Source organism: Diadema antillarum, unplaced genomic scaffold (genome assembly GCF_040938485.1).
Source record: "Diadema antillarum isolate AM-2024a unplaced genomic scaffold, OU_Dant_1.0 scf00000162, whole genome shotgun sequence".
Classification (NCBI taxonomy): Eukaryota; Metazoa; Echinodermata; class Echinoidea; order Diadematoida; family Diadematidae; genus Diadema; species Diadema antillarum.
Genome location: NW_027271051.1, coordinates 1257992 through 1285458, shown reverse-complemented (window position 1 = coordinate 1285458; position 27467 = coordinate 1257992). Strand labels below are relative to the sequence as shown.

The following is a 27467-nucleotide window of genomic DNA, read 5'->3' as shown; positions in this document are numbered from 1 at the left end:
CGCATCTTGGACTGGTCACACATTCTTAAACATACCCACGTATGTCACTGTGAGTATATGCTCGGAAAAATAGCTGACTTTATATCCCGACAACCATCTTCTGCTTGCCAGCAGTGGTTTGAATATTCGGTCTTCTATTTATTTTTTTCACCTTTCCTTCCTCCTCTGCAGTAATATTCATCTATATCTGACTTCACCTTTTTGCAAGGGGTCAATAAGCCTCATCAAATGAAATTGTGCTCGCCTGCTGATACGTATCATTCTAACACTCAGACAAACATGCTTTATCCTTTCATCTTCTTCATGGAACCTTGCCGGTGATATTTCTCAAATAATATGAACAAGAGAATTCCCCTCGCAAAGCATCTTCAAAAGTATCCATGAATCCAGTTTGGTGCTGCAACAGATTTCAGTAAATAATGTGGAGTAAAACACTTTCTAGTATAAATGTATGCAATACAGTGGTCAATGACTTCAATGGAATCCCAAATCTGGACACGTTAAAGTTCAGAAAGATCAACAAGTGAGGATCTATACAGTCTTACAGTACTTTAAAAATTAATCAAAATATTGCATAAGGTAAATCTTGAGAAGATGCATGCTGTTTGGCTATATCACAATCAGAACCATATCAAAACCATATCTTTCTACATGTATTTGTCTTCAAACAGGCTGATACGACAATGATGAATTTTTCAAATCCTTTCTCCGCTAAAAAAAAAGCAGAGAGAAATTTATGGACAAACATGTGCACATGCATACTTCTTGTTGCGATGTTGCATTGCTGTGCGTTTCGTAGATGACGAAAGCATGGAGTATATAGTGTGTACAGAAGCTATAGCATGCCGAATCCCTTGGCGTGTGTGATGGCCTTGAGTAGCCTTTCCTCCAGTTTGGCCTTGGAGGAGTACTCGGGGAGGAGGAGGACGTTGAAACAGGTGTGTGACGTGGGTAACCTGTGGGTGAGATGGAAGTCAGGTCGGATGAGAGAGGGGGGATGCACGCACACATCTTGCATCTTGAATACAGATGCATTTCTCAGACATACAGTGATGAAATAGATCAACCAAAAAGACGAGTCTAGCTCTTGGTTCATAAATAAGTCCAAAGAATGCATATTATTCATGCAGGGACATTGATCACTGCCATGAATAAAGTAGAATAATGTAGACAGCCGTAAACATCCATCATAAAAATCATTACAATGCTAAAAAGTCTTATGTATAATGATATGGAATCAGAGTAAAACCAGAAACATTTGCGGCATAAAATTTTTGTAGATTGGAGCCAACAGTCCTTTTTGAGGCATGAAACTTTCACAAATTGCCACTGGCGTTCAATGCATTGTGTAGACAAAAACTTTCATGTGCATTTTACTTTTGCAAATCTTGGCTCCATGCGCAATTCGCGAAAGAAAGTTTCAGGCACATGAAAATTTCTAGTTTTAAAGTATACATCAAACCAAGACTAGAAGGTCACTAGAAGAAGACACCGTAGACACGCATTTCACACTGATTTGTTTCCCTTTCCTAAATCCCCCTCATAACATGAGAGACTCACCTCCTATACTCAAGAGTAGAATGAGGCATATGCTCAACTTTCTACCACTTGAAGCACTCACATCAACATACTTGAGTCTACAGCACATGCTTTAGTTAGGCATCAGAAGTGCTCACACCACACCGGGCAACATGCTTACCTGTCTGAGTCTGGTCCGTTCTTGGCAATGATAAGGCGGAGTTTGGAAAGGCCTCCGACCGGCACTCGATCACTTCCCGTGGTGAACATCAGCAGCTTCTTCTTCTGATCATCGTCCATGTTGTGCACAATCTCCCAGAAATATCTGGTTGTACAAAGAGAAAATCATAATTCGAGTAATATGCTAATAATCACGCACATGCAAATAACACCCTTTTTGTTGATGATCTTAATCAGTGAACTGGATTTCTTACTGTGTCAAATACACCCTGCCATACTCTGTTGTTGATGATTTCAATAAATGCTTCCACATATTTGAGTCATCAAATAACCAGAGTGAAAGGACACATGTCTTATTCAATGTCAAGTCTCAAAATCTGATCAAGCAATTTTGTCCTTTACTGGCTACTGCGTGACAGCACTTATCTTTGTGAAATAAAGCAAAACAGCATATCAAACAACACAATATACAACCAATGAAATGATTATGAACTGCCACACGATGCAAGACTCTTCAGCATATCTTTTCATACATTACATTTTTTTCTCTAAATCTAAGGATTGTTTCTCAGAAATATGTTGTTAGTAGCAGCTACGTATGAGTCCTACCAAAGGAACACAACCCTCGCAAACACGACAGTGATAAGGATGATCTGACGTCTACATACTTGATGATAGGAGACGAGCTTGTGTAGCCCCCGTCATACTCCGTTGCCTTCTCCAGCTCATCAAAATCAAAGTTCTGCAAAGTTAGGTACAAACACACATGAGTTGGAAAACATTTTTCTTACAACAACAGTCACTTGTGTCATACCAACATTTTGAAAATACAGGCAAACGCTGTTGCGACAAGCTCGCTTACAAGGTACCACTTTTAACAAGGTGAATTCCCCGGTCCCGATTTTCCATTCCTGTATTCAGCTGGTGTCTCTTTTGGCACGTTTACGAGAAGGTAACGATTAAAAAGAGAGGAAAAGAAACAGCTGTCCCAGCGACCATGTTGTAACTGGGAATTCCCCAGTCCCGATTTTCCATTCCTGTATTCAGCTGGTGCCTCTTTTGGCACGTTTACGAGAAGGTATCGATTAAAAAGTAAGGAAAAGAAACAGCTGTCCCAGCGACCATGTTGTAACTGGGTTTCCTTTTACATGCTGTAACAACAAATATCTATATCATGGTTTCGCGAGGAGCCAAGTAACACCTGCCTACGGAAATGATAAAAACTTACAAATCAAAATACAGGAGTATTAAAAATACTTCCCAATCTCACATTTGTCACATCTTACAAAAAGATATTTCTTCCACTTGCCAGGATGGGCATTTGGGTAAGGCAAGGGCCCCATGCTCTCAACAGGCAAATGTCCACCCATACTGTTTGCCCTACAGCAGGTCCATAGCATTCTGCTCCTCATATATTTCAAGTAATATGGTCTATGGTCTACTTCTATATCCAGCGTTGTCTCTTCAGTATTAGCAGCATTCTACTGGAGTGCCATGTCATCATTAATACCCTATCATTGCACCATATATACACCAGGGTTGAGACAGACATGGCGGGTAAATAAAAATCTTGTTCAAAGACGTAAGCGTTGGACTGGATTCGAACTTGGGTCCTCTCATTGAAAGTCTGATCTACTGTGCCACAGTGCCCCCAAAATAGTCCTCACTAGAAATGATAGATAGATAGATGCCTAGTACTCAAAAATACACATCATAGCTGGTCAGACAAGTATCTACCAGATGTGACTGATAACAAGCCACGGAGCCACACCCTACCTTGCTTCCGCACACGAGCAGCTCCACTTCATCAGGCCGGAACCAAGTCTTGAGGGGTGACTCGTCTGTCACCATGTCGAAGCCCCTCCGGAAGGCCCTGAACTGCCTCTCGATGGACTTGTTGAGGATGAAGTTGGCATACAGATCAACAAATTCCTGTACGCAAGGGTGACAGTTTGAAAACATAGAGTACATATCCTTTACTTTCAGTTCAATCAGTATAACTGTAGATAAAAGTTCACAAGTGACGGACACTTCATGTACACGTAAGGGCAGTATAAAACATGACAGATGCTAAGGTTTACTTTCTGAAGGTCATATCTACAATGTACATACAACAGCATAACAAATGAAACTGTACCTTTTGACATTCACACACACTTGTCTCCTCATCTTCAGGATATTTACATCATGACATATGTTTGGTCTAATACAATGTATTACATCATATTACTTTCATTATTTTTTTTCTAATCTATTGATCTACATACAAAGACTGACCAGCAGCACAGGGTGAAAGGGTTAGTTCACAACAGAATAAAGCATTTTTCATTCACATATAGATGGTTACACAAATATGAGATGTACACATGTTGGTACATACAGGTAGAGAAACAACTATAAAGAAGCCAGAAATAGGGAGAACATTTATAGCAAAGTAGCAAGAAGACGACAGAGAAATGAGGGAGAAAGATAGAAAGATAAAAAACTAGACATATCGCTACGGCTACTGATATGCCTCCGCCATAATGCATGGTTCTCCTAATAGGTCTATAGTACAATGTCTTGACAATGTGTGATGACAGTTTCACACAACTGGCAAAATATTAAAAGGACAGGTTTGACACAAATGTGCTGAATGTTCACTTTCCTAGAACTAGGTTCAATTGGATGAATGATTAAAATGTCAGAGTGCAGGTATTTGGGGAACTGATGATTTTTACTTGACTTTTGACCCTTTTATAAGTTTATGCATTGAGTAATTTTCAAGGTATTGAGGAAAAGTATAATTTCAGTATCAAATGGGAAAATAGCATTATCTAAACCTGGCCTTTGACCTTTGACCTCACAGTTCCAAAGAGAATCACTGTTAGGTTGAACATGCATAAATATGTAAGTTTCATGATGATACCTGGAGTTACTTTCGAGATATGGAGGAAAAAGTGCAATTTAGCACTTTCACTTGACCTTTGACCTTTGACCTTTTGGCAAGAAACTTCCCCAAAAATATATATTGGGTAATACATGCCATACATCAAGTATTAAAAAAAAAAAACCTTCAGGCATATTGCATTCTAAGGAAAGTAGTGATATTTTGAGGAGTTGACCTTGACCTTTGACCCCTGACCTTTGACCCACGACCCCAACTTCCCTAGATAATCACTGCCCATCAGTACAAGCATATATACTAAGTTCCATGAAGATACCTTGAACCATTTGCGAGATATGGAGAAAAACATGAAATTTCAAATTTTTTTTCACAAAATAACCTGTGACCTTTGACCTTTGACCCTGTGACCCTAAAATCCACACAAAGTATTATCCCCCAAGGATATACCCTCATACCAAGTTTGATGTAAAACCACCACACGGTTCTTGAGATATCGACAAAAACAAAACGGGACGGACGGACGGACGGACGACCCGAAAACATAATGCCTCCGGCCACTTCGTTGCGGAGGCATAAAAAACTAGAAATGTCGCTATGGCGACTGGTATGCCTCCGCCATAATGCATGATTCTCCTAATAGGTCTATAGTACATGTGGACAATGTGTGATTACATTTTCACAAAATTGGCAAAATATTAAAATGACATGATTGTCACAAATGTATTGAATGTTTACCTTCCTTGACCTATGTTTAATTGGATGAATAGGAGAGCATGTATTTGGGGATTTAAGAACTTTAACTTGACATTGACCATTTCATAAGTTTATGCACTGAGTAATTTTCAAGGTATGGAGAAAAAGCGCAATTTCTGTATTGAACAGTAAATTGTTATCATTTTCATCTGGCCTTTGATTTATAAGAGAATCACTGTCAGGCAGAACATACATAAATTCAGCATGTACTAGGTTTCAAGATAACTTGAGCCACTTCCGAGATATGGAGAAAGAAGTAAGTTCAGCACTTTCACTTGATCTTTGACCTTTTGACCTTTGACGTTCTTGGCAAAAAAAAAAAATCCCAGAGAATCTCTATTGGGTTATACATGCATACATTGAGTTAAAAAAAAATCCTGCTGGCATTGCATAAATATAAGGAAAATAGTAAAATTTTGAAGTATTGCCCTTGACCTTTGACCCCTGACCTTTGACCCCATGAACCCTAAATTCCCTAGATAACCACTGCCAGTCAGTAGATGCATATATACTATGTTCCATGAAGATACCTTGAACAATTTCCAAGATACAGAGAAAAAAGTGAAATTTTAACATTTTGCTTGACCTTTTGACCCCTGACCTTTTGACCTCATGACCCCAAACTTTCACCAGAGAATCTTAATTGGGTAGTACATGTATACACTAAGTTTCAAGAAAATATCTTCAGGCATTGCATAGATATGGGGGAAATAGTAAAATTTTAAGCATTTGACCTTGACCTTTTGACCTTTGACCTTGAGCATGAGCACCCAAAAGTTGATAGGCACAACTTCACCCCCTAATACACATACATGCCAAGTTTCATTAGGATACCTCAAAGGGTTTTGGTAGTTACCCTGTCCACAAAATTCATTACGGACGGACGGAAGGACGGACGGACGGACGGACGGAAGGACGGACGGACGGACGGACGGACGGACGGACGGACGGACAACCCGAAAACATAATGCCTCCGGCACCACTTCGTGGCGGAGGCATAAAAAGAGAGAGAAGGGAAGCAGGAGATACTCTCACACACACATCATTTACATACATACATTACATAACATCAAATTGCATCAGTGTATCTCACTGCATCTCACATGATAACAAAATATATGCAAGGAGATAACCAGATGTACTGTACGCTATACATGTTAAAGGGACTGTACAGTTCTGGTTGAGGTGAGGATTTAGCTTTCAACGTTTTGCGAGATATTCAGAAACCACTCTATGAGATGTCAAAGAGAATGCAATTCTAAGGGGTATCAAAAGTTTATTTGATGAAAATCGGTTTTGAAATGGCTGAGATATCCAAAAACAAGGTGAAAGAAAGAGAGATCCTCATAAAAAGGCGTGGCCTGTCGCCTTTTATTATTATCACTTTTTTGGATATCTCAGCCATTTGAAAACCAATTTTCATCAAATAAACGTTGAATCCTTCTTAAAATTACATACTCTTTCATGTTTCATAAGAGGTTTCTCCTCATCTCACTTAGGAATGTTATAAACCTGAATCCCCACCTCAACCAGTACTGTACAGTCCCTTTAATGATTACTTTTTCTTCCCTCCTGTTTTTGCTCCTTCCTTAAACCCTTTGGACAGTGTGTACAATGCTATAGGTTTTCTGTGCTAATTGGTACTAATGGCGCACAAAGGATATAAGTTGTATAGAGAGAGTGCATCTCCTTCCGCACTGACCTGTCTGTTCTCTGTCGTGACGGGAATGTCGGCTCCATTCTCCTTCAGGTCGTGAGTGATCGTGTTGCCGAAGACGTCTGTGTAGCTGATCAGGAAGTTCATCATGAAAGCTTCCTCAATGTTACCTTCATGGTCAAGGAGAGCCTTAAGGCTGCTGTAAAGCACCTAGTAGTACCGGAGGAAAACAAAAAGTACCGGTAATTACAAATCAAACTCAGAAAGCAACCAACACAAAGTGTAATTCTCCCTTGCTTCAGTACCACAATTTTACCAATTTGCATAACTGTGCACGACTTTCATACCAAGCTAAAAGGTTTTCTGTGTGTGATGCACTTTTCACTACATGTTACACAAGGAATATTATCCAGTACTCTTTCCAGCCATCAACCAATCAATACAAGCTTGAGGGTAAACTTGTACCTCACTGGGCACAAAATCACAATAACAATTCCAGGTTGTTGTTGTTGTTGTTTTTTCAACTTGCTTGGGTCTACAACAGAAGTTAAGCAAGGCCAGTTTACATTAGATGTGTCAGTGCTTTTGCAAGTCAAGTGATATTTGTAAAATTAACGACTCTTGAAAATATTGCCTGCCCTCCTGTAAAAGATATGCAGTGAATCGCTGTCTCTACAGTGGGAAATCACTAACATTTCTCTTGAAGAGGGACAACACTTATTCCTATTTCTCTCATTCCATCCCTGCCACTCTGGATCATGAATTTAACCACTTGCAAAGCTGCCTAAAAAGTCCCAATTCATGCAAATATCATGCCCTGGAAATATATGGGGTATATATTATGCTAGCCTGCTAGGGAAAGATACAATTTGTAGACAATTTGGTGCTAATGATAAACAGAATGTGGTCGCATTGAAATATTGCACAGGGTTAACAGTGATGAGACCTCTGACGCAAGACTCACGGGCTGAGCATCGTGTAGATCAGCAAGGACACCGCGTCGTCCCATCAACTTCCGGTATACAACCATGGGGAAATGGACATCGAGGATGATGTTGTTGTAGATGGCAAGACCCAGCACAATGCCAATTAGGGTGTACTGACGGTCCGTCTCAAACGACATCGGGTTGAACCAGTATGTCTGCAGTTCTGTGTTCATTGTGAACATACCTGGCAGAGGTTGAAGAAACGAGGGGAATATATTATTAGAACACCTTCTTGTTCTCTCCTTACTACAGAATCTAGTGAGGACACTTTAATATCATTGAAACACTCCTAAATTTCTCAAAAGCTTGATTGGTTTTACTCAGAACTTCATAAAAAGATACTTGGACAACAACACAACGCCATGAAAAAAGTACCTGAAACCTACATTTGAGCCATTGTTAAAGGCAATAATATCATACACACGTGTCACAGATGTGCTCTGTACTTTCAATAAAACAGTCCCTAAAGTGTCCTGTTGTTGCCACTACAAGGATTACAGAACCACCAATTGAACTGATGAAACATTTCTGGCGCTGTCTACCACCATGTGAAGGTGTACCTATATCAGGATTGAAGATTTCCTCGATGACCAGCTGGAAGAACTCTTTGGAGACACCGCCCTCATCCACTCCTTGCTCCCCTTCAAACTCCACGTACAGCTGCTTCTTCAGGTCCAGTGGGTTGTCCATTGCAATCATCTCTAGCTGCTCAGGGTTAAAGGTTCAACAAGGTAGATCAAAGAATCAGTAAACAAAGGAACACATCATACGAAAGTAGAAGAGCAGAGGACATGCATCTGCACCTCCTAAACAATGACATGAATACGAAAGAGACTATGCTACTTTTTTCACTTAGACATATTCCTAACAGTCATATAAGTATCCAGTATATGGAAAATACAGCATTCCAACATGTGATGTGGCGTGCAAGAGGCTACCATGACTCACCCTGACTAATGCATCATCCACCACATGGTCTCTGCGCACCTTCAGCTTCAGGTAGGGATTTAGCTCCTCCCCTTGCACGAGACTGTTCAGCAGTGTTAGTCTTCGCTCATGGAACATGCGAACCCGGTTGTCATAGTAGAGGCCCATGTTCTTTGTTGCCGGGGTGAGGATGAACGGGTAGTTGAGGAAGGAGAAGCGTCCGTCGCTCTCCTTCTTGTAGCAGGTGAAGTCGTGGTCCACCTCCAGTTGGTCATTGAGGGGCTCGTTGTAGAACTCGTTGAAAGGGATGAGGGGTTTACGACAGTCCATCACACTGACCCCCAGCTCCTTGCTGAAGGGGTCTTCCTTGGGCGGCTTCCTCTCCTTGTTCTCGTGGCCAATGGCTCCAAGGAATTCCTGGAGACTCAGTTCCTCCTCCTCTCGGGAGAGTCTACTCCCGACCTCTACCTCTCCTCCCATGATGGAGGCATAGTACAGCATCTTCATGCAGTCTGTGGCCGAGGTTATTGCATCGTCTTCGTTGACCGTTATCCTCCGCGGACCAGCGTTGAAGTGCCCGCTAAGCACCTTGAAAGTAATCAACTGCTGCAGGGCCTGCAATTTCCGCATCAAGTTGTCCGCGGGAAATTTCGCCCACGTCTTCGTTAAATTGGAGCAGGCGGGCAAGGGGAGATGACTCAGCGCTCGGCAAAACGTGGGAAAGGCAACTTCTAGGTACTCTGGGCTCGACATCATAGGGTTTTCCATCGTTATTAGGACAAAGTTCAGATGGTGGATGCTGTCCCGAAAGTGAGCGTTGTAGCGGACCTCCACATCGGCGTTTTGGGCTAGACTGGTCACTGCATTGAGCATAGCATTATTAACATTCTCTTGGTCTAATTTAAAAATTGCATCATAAACACGCTGTACCGCCCCAATGTCTACTTCCTTCTTACGAATTGTCTCTGAAGAGCACTCTCCCAGGTCGTGATCCGCGAGACGAGTACTGATACCTTGGAGCCCTTCCTCCGTCTCATCTGCCTCCTTTTCACCTTCAAATTCTTGCCTCCTTTCCTTCTCCGAAAGTCCTTCGGTCTCAATCCTCAGGAAGCTATTGTTCAGTGATTGCCAGCAGGAAAACACCTGCCCGATTACGCGAACTAGTGGCGAATAGTTCTCCGACTCCTTGCAAATCTGTATGAGTTCCGAGACCTTGACTTCTGATAAGGAAGACAGGTCTTTTATACCTACATGAGTAAAAAGACAAACCAAAAATCAGTTGTTTAACAAGTGACCTACTTCACAAAAACATGATGCAAAATAATATTTCACCTTTAGACAGGTTATTTATCATCATAAATATTTTGTAACAATTGCTATGTAATTACTAATCATTTGTATAGAGCCATGCACAATGACAAATCATGATCGAAGGAAAGTCTTTCATACCACTGAGAATGTGCAGTCTCATTAAATCTACTCTTATCACACAAGATCTTTACTTTGTTCCCCTCTCTTATTAATGAAGGATGAATGAAGAGCTCATGCAGCAAGATTTACGCTGCACTTTGCTATGATGTGCCAACGTTTAAATTACGTGGTTTTTATGAATCAACCATTGGAAACGATTTGCATTTTTTTCATTACAACTGGGCTATTTTGACCAAAGTGTTGCCACACCTCCATAAAATGATCAAAGAGTTTGGTAAAAAAAAAAGTATATTATTATTATTATTTTCAAAAAGAAAAAAGTATACACAAATGTTTAATGTTCTGAGAACTGGGTGATGCAGTACAGCACAAAGTGAGCCAAGAGCGCTCCTTACTTTCTGAAATGCTACTATTCCTATGTGATTTAGAAGAGGTGCTGGTGGTCACGCTGCTAGGGGAACTCGTAGATGGTGTGGGAACGCTACTTGATTTGCTTGTTGAAGGCTCAACCCCTTGCATCTCCATTCCATCATCTTCATCTTTCCCCGTTTTCTGCTGCTTGGGCGGGGCAGAGTCGCACAGGGTCGCCTTCCGTTTGAAGAGGTCCAGTGCCATGGCTGCTGCTTCGTTGCTGCTCAGGTTCTGGCGACGACCACTGGAAGCACAGAACTCATTGCAGCAGCTGGCATTACCGCAGCCGTTCACGAGCTGATAGAAGTAGCGTTCGATAAGCCCTCGTGCAACAGAGCGCTTCCTGCACAGGTATAACAAATATGGCAAGCAAGCAACTGTCATGGCGTGTTCAACTTAGGCGTAGTCTATCGACATCTATTATCTGCAAGAATTATTCACCTTTTTAAAACTGGACTCAAGTACTCTCAGGATGGTAAACATATGGGGAGATCTACACCATCTTTTTTTTTTCTGCGTGATTTATTACCAATATGATTAGAATCGATGTTTAGGCATCCATTTTTTTTGTACAATGTTAGTCAGAATCCTTTTTATCAAATTCAACTCTTTGCAAAAGAAATTGCTGGGCACTGCATCTGATGGCTTTTCTGATGTCCAAAGTTGCCTAGACACACGAACACCTGACTGGATCTTGTGAGAAACTGGTGGACCACAGATGACTGAATCAGATTGGATGGTCTTTAGTAACCTGCAAGTGAGACGTGGTCACTAAGTTTGTTCTACTCCCACACCTGTACAATCCGTTTGCTGGAATATCATAGACTGATTTTAACAGCTCCTGTTCCCAACAAAACAGGCCACAAATGGAAACAACTCACTGACATCCCACTGACATTCAGTGCAAAAGCTGTGCAATTTCCAAGGACAGGTGGAAAAAGAGTTCATCATCTTCATAATTTTAGTATTTATTTTTCCTAACACACATGTCTCAGAAGTAATGGGAAGGCATTCTTCAGTACCATAAATTTTCAGCATCATTAATTGTTGGCACCAGGGCAGATAAATTTTTATGGATCTGCTCACTTCAATAACTACACTGTCAAAAACAAAAAAAAAAGACAGAACATCCTGACTTGAGGATAAAAAAGGCTTGTGTAGTATTTGCAAGTTTAACACACTACTGTTCAATCTGCTCAAGAAACTGACTTACAATGATAAACTTTGGGCATTGGGAGAGTGCATCAGATAAGCACATGTAAAGTGACTGCATATAAAATAAACTATTCATCTTGATACTTTAGTTGCATCCGATATTCTGATAGGCATACTTACATTTCATCTGAACTGTCACCGTCTTCCCCTGAATTGCTGCAAATAAGGTATACAAGAATTATTTTCACAATTACAAAAAAAAATTATCCAAATTCAAAGTTATCTAGACTTTTTTTTTCAAACAAATTGAGTACCGGTACATTTCATTCTACAATGTATATACTGAACAGATATGTAACTGCTAATACTGGAGTGTTATGTGGCCCCTGCAACTAAAACATCTAACATGTTACCAGTACAAGTGTGTTTACGAAGATCTATGTTGGTACAGTTATTAGTTGATCAGCTCCATCTGAAACATCACTCAATAGAAAGCCACACAGCTCCGTCTGAAACATCACTTAATGCGACCAGAGAAAGCCAAAGTTTTGATTCACCTCTGAATTTAATGTCAGAAGAAATGTGGGAAGTATGTGCACTTTGAATCATTTGAGGTTCTTTAATGTTTTGTGGGTGGCAATCCTGGGTTTTAAGGGCTAAATTATTTTAGGCTTCTAACTTCAACCATACCTACGGACTTGGGAAAGCCAGATAAAAATTGATATTAATAATAATAATAATCATAATAACAATAATTGATAGTAAAAAAAAAAGATATGTTCCTATCATTAAACTTAGTTTCATATGATCAAATTTAGGTGGCTTCAAGCTTCAGAGTTTAATAGGGTTGGACTTGGAGTTTAGGGTTAGGATTGCTGGGTTAGGGCATGGCTGTGCTGAAGCTAGGAACGAGAAGCCAAAGTTAGACTCTAGTAACGTTAGTAAGCCGAGGCCTGCTAAATTTCAAAATAATTCAGTCCCCTTGTAAACCCAGCAGGATAGACATGGCATAATCTCGTAACGTCACAGCTGTACGGTGGTGTCATTAAACATGTTAAATACAGGCCTATGTCTAGATCTATGCCTTCCATAAGTTTACATTATCATGATGAGGCATACAAAATGCAATCCCGTAAATTTACCTGTCTTGTACTGCTTCCTCTTCCAGAGCTTCTTCCTGAGGAGGCGAAGCTTTCGAATCCTGCTTCGTTGAATTCATACGCAAGATTAACCCAGACCACACGCAAGCAATCTGAAATATTCTGTCCAACGGTAGTCAGTGCAATAACATGACAACACACCTCTCTGTTAACTGCTTGTCTTTTCACTCAGTGAGCTCAGCATCCAGCAGGCAGTATTATTTTCTGGAATGGCAGACTGCCTTGTTTCCACTTTCACAAAACGTCCATAGGCTCGGGTTTCATCGCATATTTCACTGCTCGATAATCTACTGCTATGTCTTGTCTCTACTTCAAGGAACGGGCATCCGTTAGGCAGCTCATTCCTCCTGCGTGATCATGCAGTGCACAACGTTATACTGTGGTGGCGGCCGTATACAAATACATGCATCGCATGTCCATGTATACCATGTATGATAATGCTTTATTCGTGTGATGTGACGAAGAAGGTCATCCTGGCGACCGCTCGAACAGGGAAGAAGCAATTCGGCCAGCGTATGATCACCTCTCATTCAGTATAGGTCGCCCACGCATGTCATAACTTCCGAGACGCTGAGCTTCGTTGAACCATGAAACACAATGATGACACATACTGTAGTATAATATGATGAGATGATACAATGTAGTCAAAAGTAGAATTTCCCTTAATCGAAATATGTCTAGGTGTACACTGTACTTGCGTGCTTAAATTGTGTGTACATGTGTGTCAGTGCAAGTTAGATGTGTGTACGGGAATGGTTCTCTCGGAACCCGTAGCCCAACTTCATGGCTTTTTTTATAGGTTTCCTCATACATTATTTTGATTTCGAATATCTTGTAACATGACAATTACGGTATCACATAGACTGATTAAGCGTGTCCTGTAGTTTCAGTTCTAATAAGGGTCATTCTGCATGCACGCCAATTGCTATTGTTTAATGTAATTTGCACTGAAAGTCAAGACATGAATGAATGTGCCATTTTAAAATAAGTGACATTCAAAAATGTAAACAGAATTCTTCAAACAACTTCATGAAAAGAACCGGTAGGATATTTCTTCCACTTGTTACTGACGTAAGAGGGCATGATAGGCCTATACTCCCCATTATTACAGCAAGCGGTATTTTCATTACGCTGCTAAAATGAAAATATGTTTGATTCTCTATGCATTTTCTTGTTATTATAGTTGTCCTATCCCTGTGACATCATGAATTATACAGTTTTCTTGTCCATCTCTTGCTCTCTATTTGTCCCACATATTCTGGAGTCCTTTCATGTTTTCCACTATATTTGTCACTCGTATCATACACAAAAAAAAATCGACTGTTGATCTCCGACGTTCAACTGAGGACCAACAAACATTGAAATACGAATTAGTACAGTTTGTACTCCAACATGTCTGACGATTCAAAGAGGAAATGGTTTTCCATGAGGGGCGAATTTATTATGGCCGAGTTAAATGAGCGGTAAGAGCGATGTCGAAATACGCGCTGACCTCAGAATCTTGAATGCGACTCATTATGCGTAAGTGTATCACTGTGAACCCTTGAACATAATCAGTCCAGAGACCTACACAAATGAGGTAAATCTTGTAATTCATATCTTATATGGTGATTATAATACCTTAAATTGATTTCCAGAAATCTTCTTACAGGTGATTTAGACCACGACGGAGAGACGAACGAGACTATATGATACACACCATGGAGGGAATAACCACCCCACCCCACCCCCTCACCCCCACCCCACCCCCGTGGTGCTTGGGGAAACTCCAGTTCAACTGTTCATGGAATGCATGTGAACTGTCTTAATTACCATCCGGAATTACCATTAGGGTAAATAAATAGATTAGCTATATAGGATAAACGTTTCATAAAGAATAGGCAAGGTGTAAGGACTCTATTTGATCGTACATGTATCTCAGAATTTACCATTGAATACAATAGCACATGGAAATTACACGAAGTGATGATGCATTTGCCTCATATATCATAATTATTATTGGACGCGTCTTTCCGCCTGAAATATGTCAATCCTGTTAGGCCTATTACTGTGTAGGCCTATTTATATATATTAACGTAAGATAAAGATAGTGAAGATTGTTATTTTTTCTTTTTTCATAGCTACTGTGGTAATGACATCCTTTTGAATTGTTTTATACTTATTTGAATATGTATGTCTGCATTCCTTTTTGTTGTTTTTTTATTTTTGTTTATTTTTCTGAAGGCGCACAGGGGTTATTAATTATAGTATCACATGTATTGTTTTTCTTCTTTTCCTTTTTGTTACCGTTATTTTGGTTTTGCATTGTCCTAGTGTTATTGTATTTTCTAGTTTTCATGTATAAATAGCACCAGCGCGCTGAGAAACGCCCGTATAAAGTGCCGTATAAATGCAATTATCATTATTGTTATTATTATTATCATTATTATTATTATTACTATTATTATTATTATTATCATTATTATTATTGTTATTATTATCATTATTATTATTATTATTATTATTATTATTATTATTATTACAAATACAGATTCCCCCATAACCTAAAGAAGTATGAAATCGGCTTTTATCATTTTACCAAACTTCTTATCAACCAAACACGTAGGTCCATGGTGTGTTTACAAACCAATACTACGGGCCTTAAACAATAATAATAATTGTTATATTTTGGATTAAACATCTATCTTCTAGTGATTGGCCGAAAGAGCTTCACGTGATTCCGGGGTATTTTCAGCTATATCAGAGTGTTGGCATGTTTGACACTCCATAAAGTACTATTTGCAAAATGACGTCACTCCTATGACGACATTTTGCAAATAGTATACTATTTGCAAACTGATGTCACAAAGCATTTCTTTGCACCGTCACTCTGTGAAAAGTAACAAGTTTTAACAAACAATTGTTACGTCACAAAGCAATTCTGACATCGCGCACTGCATGCGTTGTATCGTCACTTTAAAATTAATGTAGCATATAAAAAAACAATAGTGACGTCACAAAGCAATTTTGACATTGCGCGCTGCTATATGTTCGTACCGTCACTTCAGTCTGTATGAGTTCTTTAGCAGTATGTGTTCTTTATTTCTTCTCCAATAATGTCTTTGAAAGTCCTTCTCTTTATCAGGTGGTTTTACGTTTCGCCCTTTCTAGATCTAGTGATCAAAAGGTGTAGTTTATAGTTTGTAGTTTATTAACTCAATCACCCCTCCATTGAGGTATGCCAGTTCAAAAAACAAAAACAAAATACAAAATATGAAAACAACACAGTATATACAGAATGGCAGTGGCCAAATCAGCTTGGCAAAATCTAGCAAAAGATAATGTTCACAAAGTTAGGTGACAGTACAGCTTATATTATACTCTGGCAGGAAAAAACACAAATTCATGTATAGAAAAGTTACAGGCACCGCCTGCAGTCTGTATGAGCACACATCAACCCATGAATACTAACCAAGAACTAATATAGTGGAAAAATTAATACTGAGGTCTGACACATGAGCAAAGCATCAGACACATCTAATTCAATTTCTTTGTTTTGTTTGACCAGGCATCATCTACCAATATCACTATACCAATACCAAAGAACAATATAACTAGGAAAACTTTATGATACCATATATGCCAAAGACCTTCTTTTATATAGTTTCACTAGATTACCTCTAATGGACATATAATACAGTTATTTGACTGCGTAATGTCGTGTGTGATGTCGTTTCATTCTGTGTTTGATCATCTATCAAAATAGGCCTATCTTACAATTTCCTTACAAAATCTCGCCATCTTCACCTATACTGTCTCTTTATATGACAGTAATGACAGTAATTTATTCTCATGCCACCCCACTAGGGTATTGGAGAACTCAATTTCAACATATTAACATGAAAACATATTTACACTTTGATGCAGATTTTTTTTTAACACTGTATCAATTTCTTGTAAAGCGATTGTGACGTCATAAAGCAATTCTGACATTGCGCATTGCTTCGTACCGTCACTCTGTGAAATGTAACATTTTTGAACAAAACAACATTGTACCATCACAAAGCAGCCTGACATCGTGTGCTGCTTACATGTGTCCCTTCACAACATCGCATCCACCACTACCTGACTACGACGTACACGACTTCTCACTTCGTATTTTCCCAATTTTCCCCTTCTTTTGTTTAAATTTTTGATCCAAAATATAAAACGAATATACTTTGCCTAATTTCGAGTTTCTGGTTAAAACTATAGGCATCGGTGTCTCCAAAAGAACTATTCACTTCGAAGCTGCGCCCTTCAGTAAATAGTTCCTTTGGATTCACCTCTGCCCATAGTTTTAACCAGAAACTCTCAAGGCAAAGTATATTTATATACTAACAGGTAAACTACCACAATCCCCAGTGGTCCCAAAATCTGATCTTGGAGGTATATTTCCCACAGACCTGGGTCCGTTTATCCATAGAGATGTAACTTTGTATCCCTACGGTTTTACTCTTCTCACGTGGTGTAAAGCGGACCTTCGCTAAAGAAAAAAAAGAGAGAAAAGTATGAGATTTTGAAAAAAGTTACCGATCGTAAGGGCAGCCTCTAGCGCGAGTAAGCAGCATCAATTCATAAAGAACAGAACTGGCATAAACATTCCATCAGTAAATGATTGGGCAGATCCTATTCATTAAATTAAAATCATGATTGGTTGAGCGAACACGAGAACAATGGGCATTTATTTTGCATAACACGAAAATAATGCTCATGACCGGTTATTGAATAAAGTATTGAGAACCGGTCATAAGTAAAGTAGACCCATAGTTTGACCGGTCATTATTTAGCACTTTCACGTCGCGATGGTGACCGGGCAAGATTTCTTTGTTAAATCATTTTAGGGTGAGGGGATCTAACAAACGACAAGGATGAGCCTCGTCATCTTATAAAACAAATTAAACCCATCATTTTATTTGAGCATTATTTCATGTACACACTCGTTTAGACCTTCGAAACAGTCCAAACACCCTCGGCTATTGCCGCGGGGGGTGTTGTAAATATTTCCGGGATACGACTGTTCCAAATTAAGACCCCTCTGCCCTCTCTTTTCTGGTTGACGAGGGCAATACCTGAAAACTGTTTCTCTTTTTGAAAAAAAAAAATCAATTAGGAGAAAAATTACATGAGGATGTAAAGGTAGGCCTATACAATGACTCGCGGCTTCGTTCTTTTCACTCTTTAAGTTTTCCATAAATCAATTGCGTTAAATAATTTCTGCTCAAGATTTTTTTTTTTTAAAGAGAGACTCACCGAATTGTTTATTGTGTAACAAGGCGGATGAAACATAATTGTTCATTTATTTATTCACTGTGATAAAGTTAAGCCAATTTGGAAATATTATTCAGAAAATGATACAAATAGAAATTTCTCAGGTTTTGAAAAATAATATTATGACATAATATTCTTCTTGATGTAAAATATCATACAAGTATCTATAACATGTATTTTTTTTTTGGGGGGGGGGGATAACTCCAGATATCGTCAAATTGAAAGCTTGAACATTAAGTCTATAATGAGGAACTTCAGTCGGTTTTTAAAAAAATGATAAACTTAATTTACATTTTTGAAAATGGAGATATTATTTTTTTTTACTTTCTTTTTCAGTTGAACCTTCCTATTATGAGGTTGTATATAACAAAACTCTGTTGTGATGAAGTAATTTAGCTGGTCCCATATTCTACAGTGCGTATCAAAAAAAAAAAAGTAATCCAAATTTGGAGGGCTACCATTTCTTAATTGTCAGCTACGGAGAGCTCAATGTTGGTTGTGTAACTCTTCCTCTTTCCATTGATATCTAACTATGGTGGCAAATTAATGTCATGCATGACTGAGCACATGAACTTTAAAGACAACAGTGACAAATTGCCATTTTTCCAAGTCTGAGTGTCACATGAAGGAACAATGCATGTCTCACTGAATGGATGAGATATGTCAATGAAAGTGTCCAAATAAACAGGCCAGCCTGTACGAATGCACGTTTGCGTTTAGGCTTGTGTTCAGTGTTTCTTTTAACATTTTATGGTCCATATTAAACCTGCAACGTGGCAACCTATCCGATAATTTGGTCACTCCCACAAGGCCAACCCACACAGTCCATTTTCTCTGTTCATATTCAACGCATATAGCTCATAGCTGTAGACCATGTTTTGAAAATGAAGAGAGAAATGGGTTAACCTTTGTGGGAGTGACCAAGTTATCAACAACATTATGGCCATGTTGAAGGGTATGGACCATAAAAGGTTAGAAGAAACCATAAACGCAAGCCTGCAGTCATCAGGCTGGCCTGTTAATTTGACCACTTTCATTGATTGATACGCACTGTATTTATAATCTTTTGTTTTTGTACTTTGATACAACTTGGAATTTGATGAAGCAAGATGACAAATCGTGGTCCCAAAAACGTAATCAAAATGTCGTTCCAATTGATACAGTACATGTACTTGTGTTATTCATGTTTGTAAATCACTTGATTATTGTAAGCTACTGCCGCTTTCTCGCTGTTGTTGTTTTTCTTTTCTTTCTGTAATTTTTGTCTGATGTTGCCTAACAGAAGGTGAGAGATTTAAAAAAAGGTATACCTCATGCATATTATGAATTACTAATGCCCTCACTGATGTTTATCATCAATTTTGTATACTAATTGACTAGAAAGTGTGTATATTGTGACGTCAGAGAAGTGCGATGGTGCACTCAAAAACGCGAGTTTGATTTAAAGTCGCCGCTAGATGATGGATGACGCCCTGGAATTATACTTCATGAGCGCTATTCAAAACTACTTGCACAGCGAAACAGCCCGATGATAACACTGTGCAATACCCCATACACACACACACACACACACACACACACACACATTTACATATATATATATATATATATATATATTACATTTGGACTTACATCTAACATTCATTGTATCTATTTCAACTTATACCCATGGACATAACACAAAGTGAACACGTTGAAGTCGTAGAGATAATCGTCATTATAGTTGAAGTTTAGAGCATAAATACGATATACATACGACAAAGAACCACAATTATTGTAACAGTGGATTCTCTCATATACCGACTAACAGTGATAATCCTTTCTTTTTACGTCTTTAATTCCTCATTATACATTGTAGCATAATACCCCATGCAAGGCAAGAAGAGTTTCCTGTCACTCCCAGTCTAGCTCTAGCTCCCAGCTCTAGTCAAAGATTATGTTTACTGACTCTGGGCAGAGGTTCTGGAAGTGACGGACTCACGGATAAGAAAAGGAGGATTGATATCATTATCTTTATTACCCAGTTATAGAAAACACTCACCATAAATGACGTAGCTTTTTTTCGCATACATGCACTGCTCTATACACGTATACCCGCTATTGAGCTTATCTGTGTCTGTCTCTATCTGTCTAACTTTGATTTTCTTTTCTTTTTTTATTCGAAATGATTACAAAATGATTATCTAATCTACATTTTGGCTTCGGAAAGAATCCATGCCCACACCAGGGCCGGCGCACTGTTTTCAAAAGTGTGGGGGCCCACTTCCGGGTTTCATGAGCTAACAAGCAAAAAAAAAAAAAAAAAAAAGGTCCTCAACTCATCTCTCCCCGTCCACTTCCGAGTTTCTTCAGCTAACAAGCAACATTTTTTGCCTCTGCCTCTCCCCTGTCGCGTCGGAGTTCAGTTCATGTCAACGAGACTGCATGGGATCACGTACTAAAGGAAACCAAGACCCAAATATGAATATGAATTGAGTGAAAGCAGAAATTATAGAACACATCAGGGAAAGTTTGAGGAAAATCGGACAATCCGTTCAAAGTTTATGAATTTAGGACCCAACATATTTTCACAGATAATGAAAGAGCACTTGACTTACCTTTCAGAAAGCACGGGGTATATCATAGTGTCTTTTTCCCTTTAGTCGATGGAAGAAAATAAACGGAAAGATGTTAACTCCGCAAATGCCATGGGTCGTCAGCAGCACACCAGGGATCACCAGTGTTTCGGCCATTTAAGTGCTGTACACCTCCCCCTGGCTGGCCGGTGCTGCGTTGGGATCCCCTTGACAGCACCCCCATGGCATTTCAAAGAGAAAAACAAAAAACAAAACAAAACAAAACAAAACATCACAAAACAAGACAGAAAAGAAAAAGCTTGGCATCAATCACCTCTCCTCACTCCCGAAACACTCTCTCTACACCCCCCTATTCCCACCACCCCCCAAGCCTTCCCTACTATCCATGCAGATCCTGTCTCCGCTGCCCCACAAATTCTCCTGATCCACCTTCCCCGTCCCTACCACCTATTCCCATCCCTCTGACCCACCTCCTTACCGATCGACCAGCATATCCCCTGCACCCCACCTCCACAGTATGCACCTCCGCTCTCCACCCCCTTTTCTCACACTCCTCCCTCAACTCAGCATACCTATCCAGCTTCCTTTCCCTTGCCTCATCCATCCTTGTCTCCCATGGCACAGTCAGCTCCACCATTGCTAACCTGTGCACAAACCTAGCCACCAGCACCATGTCCGGCCGAAGGGCAGTTACTACCACCTCCTCTGGCACTGTACGGTTTCCCTCATCCACCCGCACCTCCCAATCATCCCCCGCTGCTAAGATTCCCCCACCATCATCCCTCTGACCCTTCCTTCTCACACTGCATCTCACACCCTCCTTCACAAACCGGATTCCCCTCACCCTAGGAGGCCCATTCTTCTTCCTTGCCTCCACTGCCACCCTCGCCACCTCCGCCATCTCCTTCAACACCTGGTTATGCCTCCATGTATAGGCCTGTAATAGACCTCTACATGCTGACAGAGTGTGCTCTAGTGAGCCCTTCGCCTTGTTGCAGACCCTGCATCCACCAACCTCTACAATGCCCCATCTCTGGAGATTTACTGGAGACGGCAAAACATCAAAGGTGGAACTGATCATGAAGCGCACAGCTCCAGAGGACATTGACCAAAGGTCATTCCATGACACCTTCCTCTGCTCCACCCCTTCCCATCGGGTCCATGCTCCCTGCACTCCCTGCTGTACAGCCTTGGCAAAGCGGTACTCCTCCTCCTTCTCCTTAACCGCCTCCACCACCAACTCCCTCCTACCCTTCCTGCCTTGCTTGCTGTACCATCTGACACCCTGATGAAACCCGACCCCTTTCCGACCCACCTGAACCGCACCCTGCATCTCCTTCCACTTTGCCATTGCCACTGCCTCGTCCGCAGCCTCCTCCGCCCTCCACTTCCTCCCTGTGCGGATCGGTGGCCTAACTCCTGCTATTACCTGGTCCTTTGACTCCCTCATCATCATCACTAGCCTAACCTTGCCAGCTTTGAACTCCTCCACCACTGACGTCATAGGCAATTGCAACCTGCCTGATCTGCAAAAGAATGCCAGATCTGTAAGCATTCTTGGAACGCCTAACCACTTCCGGTAGTATGAGTTCATCTTCTGCTGCATCCTCTCAACCCTGGACACTGCCACCTCGTACACCTGCAGTTGCCACATGATCCGTGGTAGCAAGCCAAACTGGCAGCACCACACCTTCGCATTCCCAGGGATGAGTGTCCTGTCCACCCTCTTCAACCACTCCACCACTTTCTCATAGATCTGAACTCCTCGGTGCCTGTCATTCAACTTGCACTCATACCACCGCCCAAGGCTCTTTACTCCCTGCTCAGTGACCTGAGGGATATCTTCTCCCCCAATCTGAAATCTCCTTGCGACCACCTTCCCCTTCCGCACTGACACTGAGCGGCTCTTCTTGGCCTTGAACTTCATCCGTGTCCAGGCCACCAACTCCTCCAACCTATGGAGGCCATCTTTGACCTGGGTCTCGTTGCCAGACACGATTGTGAGATCATCCATGAAAGCCCTAATCGACGGCACAACCACATCTGCAGCCAGCATCAACCCTTCAATTCTCGGGGCCACACACCGGGTTAACACTTCCATCCCAAGGACAAACAGCAGCGGCGAGACTGGACACCCCATGGGGATGCCAATTTCTAGCGCTTGCCATTCTGTTGTGTAAGTCTGGGTCGTGAATCTCATCCTGAACTGGCTGTAGTAGCTCTGCACCATCTCCCGGATCACCCTAGGGACCCAGAAAAACTCAAGAGCAAAGCTGAGATACCTGTGAGGAACTGATCCATATGCATTTGCAAGATCCAACCAGATGACATCCACATCCTCCTTCTCACGTTTGCACCTCTGGATTGACTCCCAAATCATCTGGACATGCTCCGTACACCCAGGGAAACCTGGTATCCCTGCCTTCTGTATAGAGGTGTCCACAAACTTGTTCTTCATGACAAATCCTGACAACCGCCTTGCTAAGACACTAAAGAGGATCTTACCATCCACGTTGAGAAGCGAAATCGGTCTAAACTGGCCAATGCCTTTGGCATCCCTCTCCTTTGGGATATATACCCCTTCTGCCACACACCAGCTGACTGGAACAATCCGCTCCCCATAGCACCCTTAGGATCCGCCACAGCACCCTTCGGACACGAGGACAGTACTTGAACAGCTTGTAGGACAAGCCATTCTGCCCAGCTGCACTGCCAGCTCAGGCCTTTTTAACCACGGCTTCAACCTCCCACAACTTCAACTCACTCAAGTCAAAACTGACCTCTGGCTCCTGTGGCCTCAATAGCCCTGCCACCCCAGTAAAAGGCTCCTCTCTCCTCTCATCACAGTATGTGGCCATCAGATGCCTCTCGAGCTCTTCCTTCGACACCTCCAAACTTCCTGAAACCCCTTCCTCAAACAACCTCTTTGTGAACCTGTGCGGATTCTTATAGAACTCCCTCCTCTCCCTCCTCCTCCTCCTCCTCTTCCTACACTGATATTCGGCCCTCCTAACATCCGCATACCTCTTCTTCAGGTCCTCATACAAACCCTTCAGACTAGCCCTTTCTCCGTCTGCCTGCCTCCACCTACGCCGCAAGCTCTTCTTCTCCGCCCTCAATTGGGCCATCAACCGCTGTCTCCTCGACCCTGACTTTCCAAAATCCCCCTCCACATTCCCCCCACCTCCACTACCCACAGGCTTTATCCCAAACTCTTCTGCACAAGCCCCATAACACAACCCCTCAAACATACGCATCTTCTTTTCAACACTCCCAGCCAATTCCACTTTCAAAACTCCCGCAAGCTTGATGTCAAAAAGCTCCCACTTCTCACTTCTCGCCGGTGGCCATGCAATCGGCTCCTTCCGCTCAAACACAGCATGTAGAGCATGCTGAGGGTCTCCGGCTCTGTGGTCTGAAACCTGACTGGGACCTCCCACTGTCTCACCCAGCTCATTGCTGGTGCAGTCATGCCCTACTGCCACTCTTCCACAGCTCGTTCTTGCTCTGTGAACTGCCACACCTCTCTTCCCCTTGAACCTCCTCCCGCATCCCGCACACACACCCTCTTGATCTTTGTTCATTGTCGTGAGTCAAAGTACCCGCCCTTTCAGAATCCAGTATGGATTCTTATTCAGCACGACTCAATGCGAAAAAGCGGATGAGGCGGGTGAGTAGCCTTTCAGTCAAGTGGGCACACACTCACCAATAGGGGTGAAAACCCCTCCCACTGCCACCCCTCAGCCCTGGCGCACAGCCCTACGCCGCAAATGGGCCACACTTAAAACCGGTAACTCTGAGGGGCCGGTTATTTGCTTGCCATAGCCATCAGGGTAGCCTTCCCTGATGCCCCACCTATCCGGGGTGTCACTGCTCTATTCGCAGTCGTCACCTGGCCTCTCCCAAGCGTCTCAAAAGCAAGAAAATAAACGGAAAGATGTTAACTCCGCAAATGCCATGGGTCGTCAGCAGCACACCAGGGATCACCAGTGTTTCGGCCATTTAAGTGCTGTACACCTCCCCCTGGCTGGCCGGTGCTGCGTTGGGATCCCCTTGACAGCACCCCCATGGCATTTCAAAGAGAAAAACAAAAAACAAAACAAAACAAAACAAAACATCACAAAACAAGACAGAAAAGAAAAAGCTTGGCATCAATCACCTCTCCTCACTCCCGAAACACTCTCTCTACACCCCCCTATTCCCACCACCCCCCCCCCCCCAAGCCTTCCCTACTATCCATGCAGATCCTGTCTCCGCTGCCCCACAAATTCTCCTGATCCACCTTTCCCCGTCCCTACCACCTATTCCCATCCCTCTGACCCACCTCCTTACCGATAGACCAGCATATCCCCTGCACCCCACCTCCACAGTATGCACCTCCACTCTCCACCCCCTTTTCTCACACTCCTCCCTCAACTCAGCATACCTATCCAGCTTCCTTTCCCTTGCCTCATCCATCCTTGTCTCCCATGGCACAGTCAGCTCCACCATTGCTAACCTGTGCACAGACCTAGCCACCAGCACCATGTCCGGCCGAAGGGCAGTTACTACCACCTCCTCTGGCACTGTACGGTTTCCCTCATCCACCCGCACCTCCCAATCATCCCCCGCTGCTAAGATTCCCCCACCATCATCCCTCTGACCCTTCCTTCTCACACTGCATCTCACACCCTCCTTCACAAACCGGATTCCCCTCACCCTAGGAGGCCCATTCTTCTTCCTTGCCTCCACTGCCACCCTCGCCACCTCCGCCATCTCCTTCAACACCTGGTTATGCCTCCATGTATAGGCCTGTAATAGACCTCTACATGCTGGAGAGTCGATTAAAAATACCGCTTCCGATGATGTTTTCTGACCCGGCCCTTATTTCTTCCATAATTAGTGGCTTCATGAAATGCAATAATCTCCCACGGAGACTTTAAAATTCATCACGTGACTTTTGAACGGATTGTCCCATTTTTTAAAAAACTTGTTACTCGAATACTAAGTATTATTGCTGCTTCAAGGGCACTCGATCCACTCTTATATTTGACCATTGGTTTCCTTTTATGAAAACGTGGGATTTATGCAAAGAGCTTATTAAAATTTAAAAAAAAATGAAAAAAATAGGCCATAATGAGATGGTACGGTAGTGAGAAAACTCCAAGGAGATTTTCTCTTGAATTGTCATTATTAGCGTAAATCACCCATTCTGAAAGCGCGGCGAGACACTCCGCAGTGTGGGATCTTTCCAATTATGACGATCGTATTAAAAACAACAACAAGAAGTTCAATAATTCTAGCTTGCCTTCGCCGTTGATGTCAGTAGAGTGAATGTAAAGTCTCTCACGAAAAATGTAAGTTTCTGAGCTTTATGTTTGACATTTAAGCATTGCAAGGTGCATTTCACCAGGAGCAAGTTATCTTGTCTTTATTGAACTCGTATGTGTCTTTGATGCTCCTAGTATGGATGACATAGACTTAATCGACTCTCCAGTATGAATCAGTTGGAGGATTGTGATCGCTCCACAGTGGTCCCATTCATTGCATTTGATGTTATAACTAGCCAGACTATACGGTCGCAGAAACTAGAGTAACTGCGTCAGTAAGCGGCCGTGCAGCCGTTCGCGGCAGGTACAACATACACGGTAATATACCTCTAAACACAGCATTGCACTGTTACATGCACACTACACATATACTAACACACTAGCAATCAACAAAAACCAACCGATAAAAAGGGCACAATCTCTGACAAAAGTGAAATTTTCTCACCTAAATGACAACATATCGCATCCAAAATAAAATTTTCGGTACTTCTGTCTTCTTAACATAACAATTAAGAAATAATGGTCCAAGAAACTTGATTTTTTGTCGTTTTCCCGATGCTCATGGATTTTGAAAACATATCCTCACATAAAATAGAACGTTCGCGAGCCAATGTGGGCCGCCATTTTTGTTCGGAAAGTGGATGTTGCCATCGAAAAAATTCAGAAAAACACGAGAAAGACATCAACAACACCGCCAGAATTGCGATCTTGTTTGCGGCCAATGCATGTGCGCCCGCTATTTTCACGTGCTTTCGCAATGGGAATTGGCGCTTACGCAATGTTCGCGAGACATGTGAAGGCGGCGTTCAGCTAAAGATTGCGGAGCACGCGCGTATTGCATAGGGATTGTACATCGTGCCGCAAGCAGAAATACTACGTCGCATATTGCCCTTATCGGCGAAAATTGTGCCGGGGTTTGCCCTGGTAAATCATGAAAACTGCGTTGGTCAATGGTAAATTTCTTTTATGAAAACAATTGTGTTAATGAATAATCTTGTCTATGATATATGAAATGGTTGAAAATAATTTGCCTGATTTGTTTGCAAGTTGGTAAAACCGTTAACATTGCTTAAACTGCCACAAACGGGATATTTTACTCTAGTGCCAAGTGGCATGCAAGCGCAAATCGCGTACCCTATGCGAACATCACGCATCTTGATATAGAGGTCTAGTGAGAGATCTATAGCACCCAAAGAGATTTTCCCCAGTGACTGCTAGAGTGCGGACT

General features: G+C 41.8%; 2 protein-coding genes across 2 annotated transcripts in view; one reads left to right on the top strand and one right to left on the bottom strand.

The window, feature by feature from the left end:
* Positions 1 to 785: 785 nt before the first annotated feature.
* On the bottom strand, positions 786 to 24514 carry LOC139722263 (ubiquitin-protein ligase E3A-like). The gene is made up of 13 exons (XM_071633572.1): positions 24265 to 24514; positions 23288 to 23558; positions 13048 to 13167; positions 12086 to 12121; positions 10735 to 11093; positions 8930 to 10155; positions 8542 to 8686; positions 7960 to 8165; positions 7041 to 7205; positions 3475 to 3630; positions 2367 to 2440; positions 1700 to 1843; positions 786 to 956 (listed from the first exon to the last, which is right to left on the bottom strand). Exons 1-13 carry the CDS (start codon positions 24512 to 24514, stop codon positions 836 to 838), a joined length of 3273 nt encoding a protein of 1090 aa, XP_071489673.1. The 3' UTR covers positions 786 to 835.
* A 1709-nt stretch (positions 24515 to 26223) lies between these two features.
* The window catches only part of LOC139722262 (transcription initiation factor TFIID subunit 1-like), a 35400-nt gene continuing 34156 nt past the window's right edge, over positions 26224 to 27467 (top strand). The window contains exon 1 of the mRNA XM_071633571.1: positions 26224 to 26266. The gene's annotated coding sequence lies outside the window, so the exon portion shown is untranslated. The remainder of the gene's footprint in view (positions 26267 to 27467) is intronic.

Coding starts and splice junctions, on each gene's coding strand:
- LOC139722263 (XM_071633572.1), bottom strand. CDS start 24,514: ATGAACAAAGATCAAGAGGGTGTGTGTGCGGGATGCGGGAGGAGGTTC. Junction 7,206..7,959: donor ATCTACACGATGCTCAGCCC/GTGAGTCTTGCG, acceptor CGGTACTACTAG/GTGCTTTACAGCAGCCTTAA. Junction 1,844..2,366: donor AGCTCGTCTCCTATCATCAA/GTATGTAGACGT, acceptor TTGTACAACCAG/ATATTTCTGGGAGATTGTGC.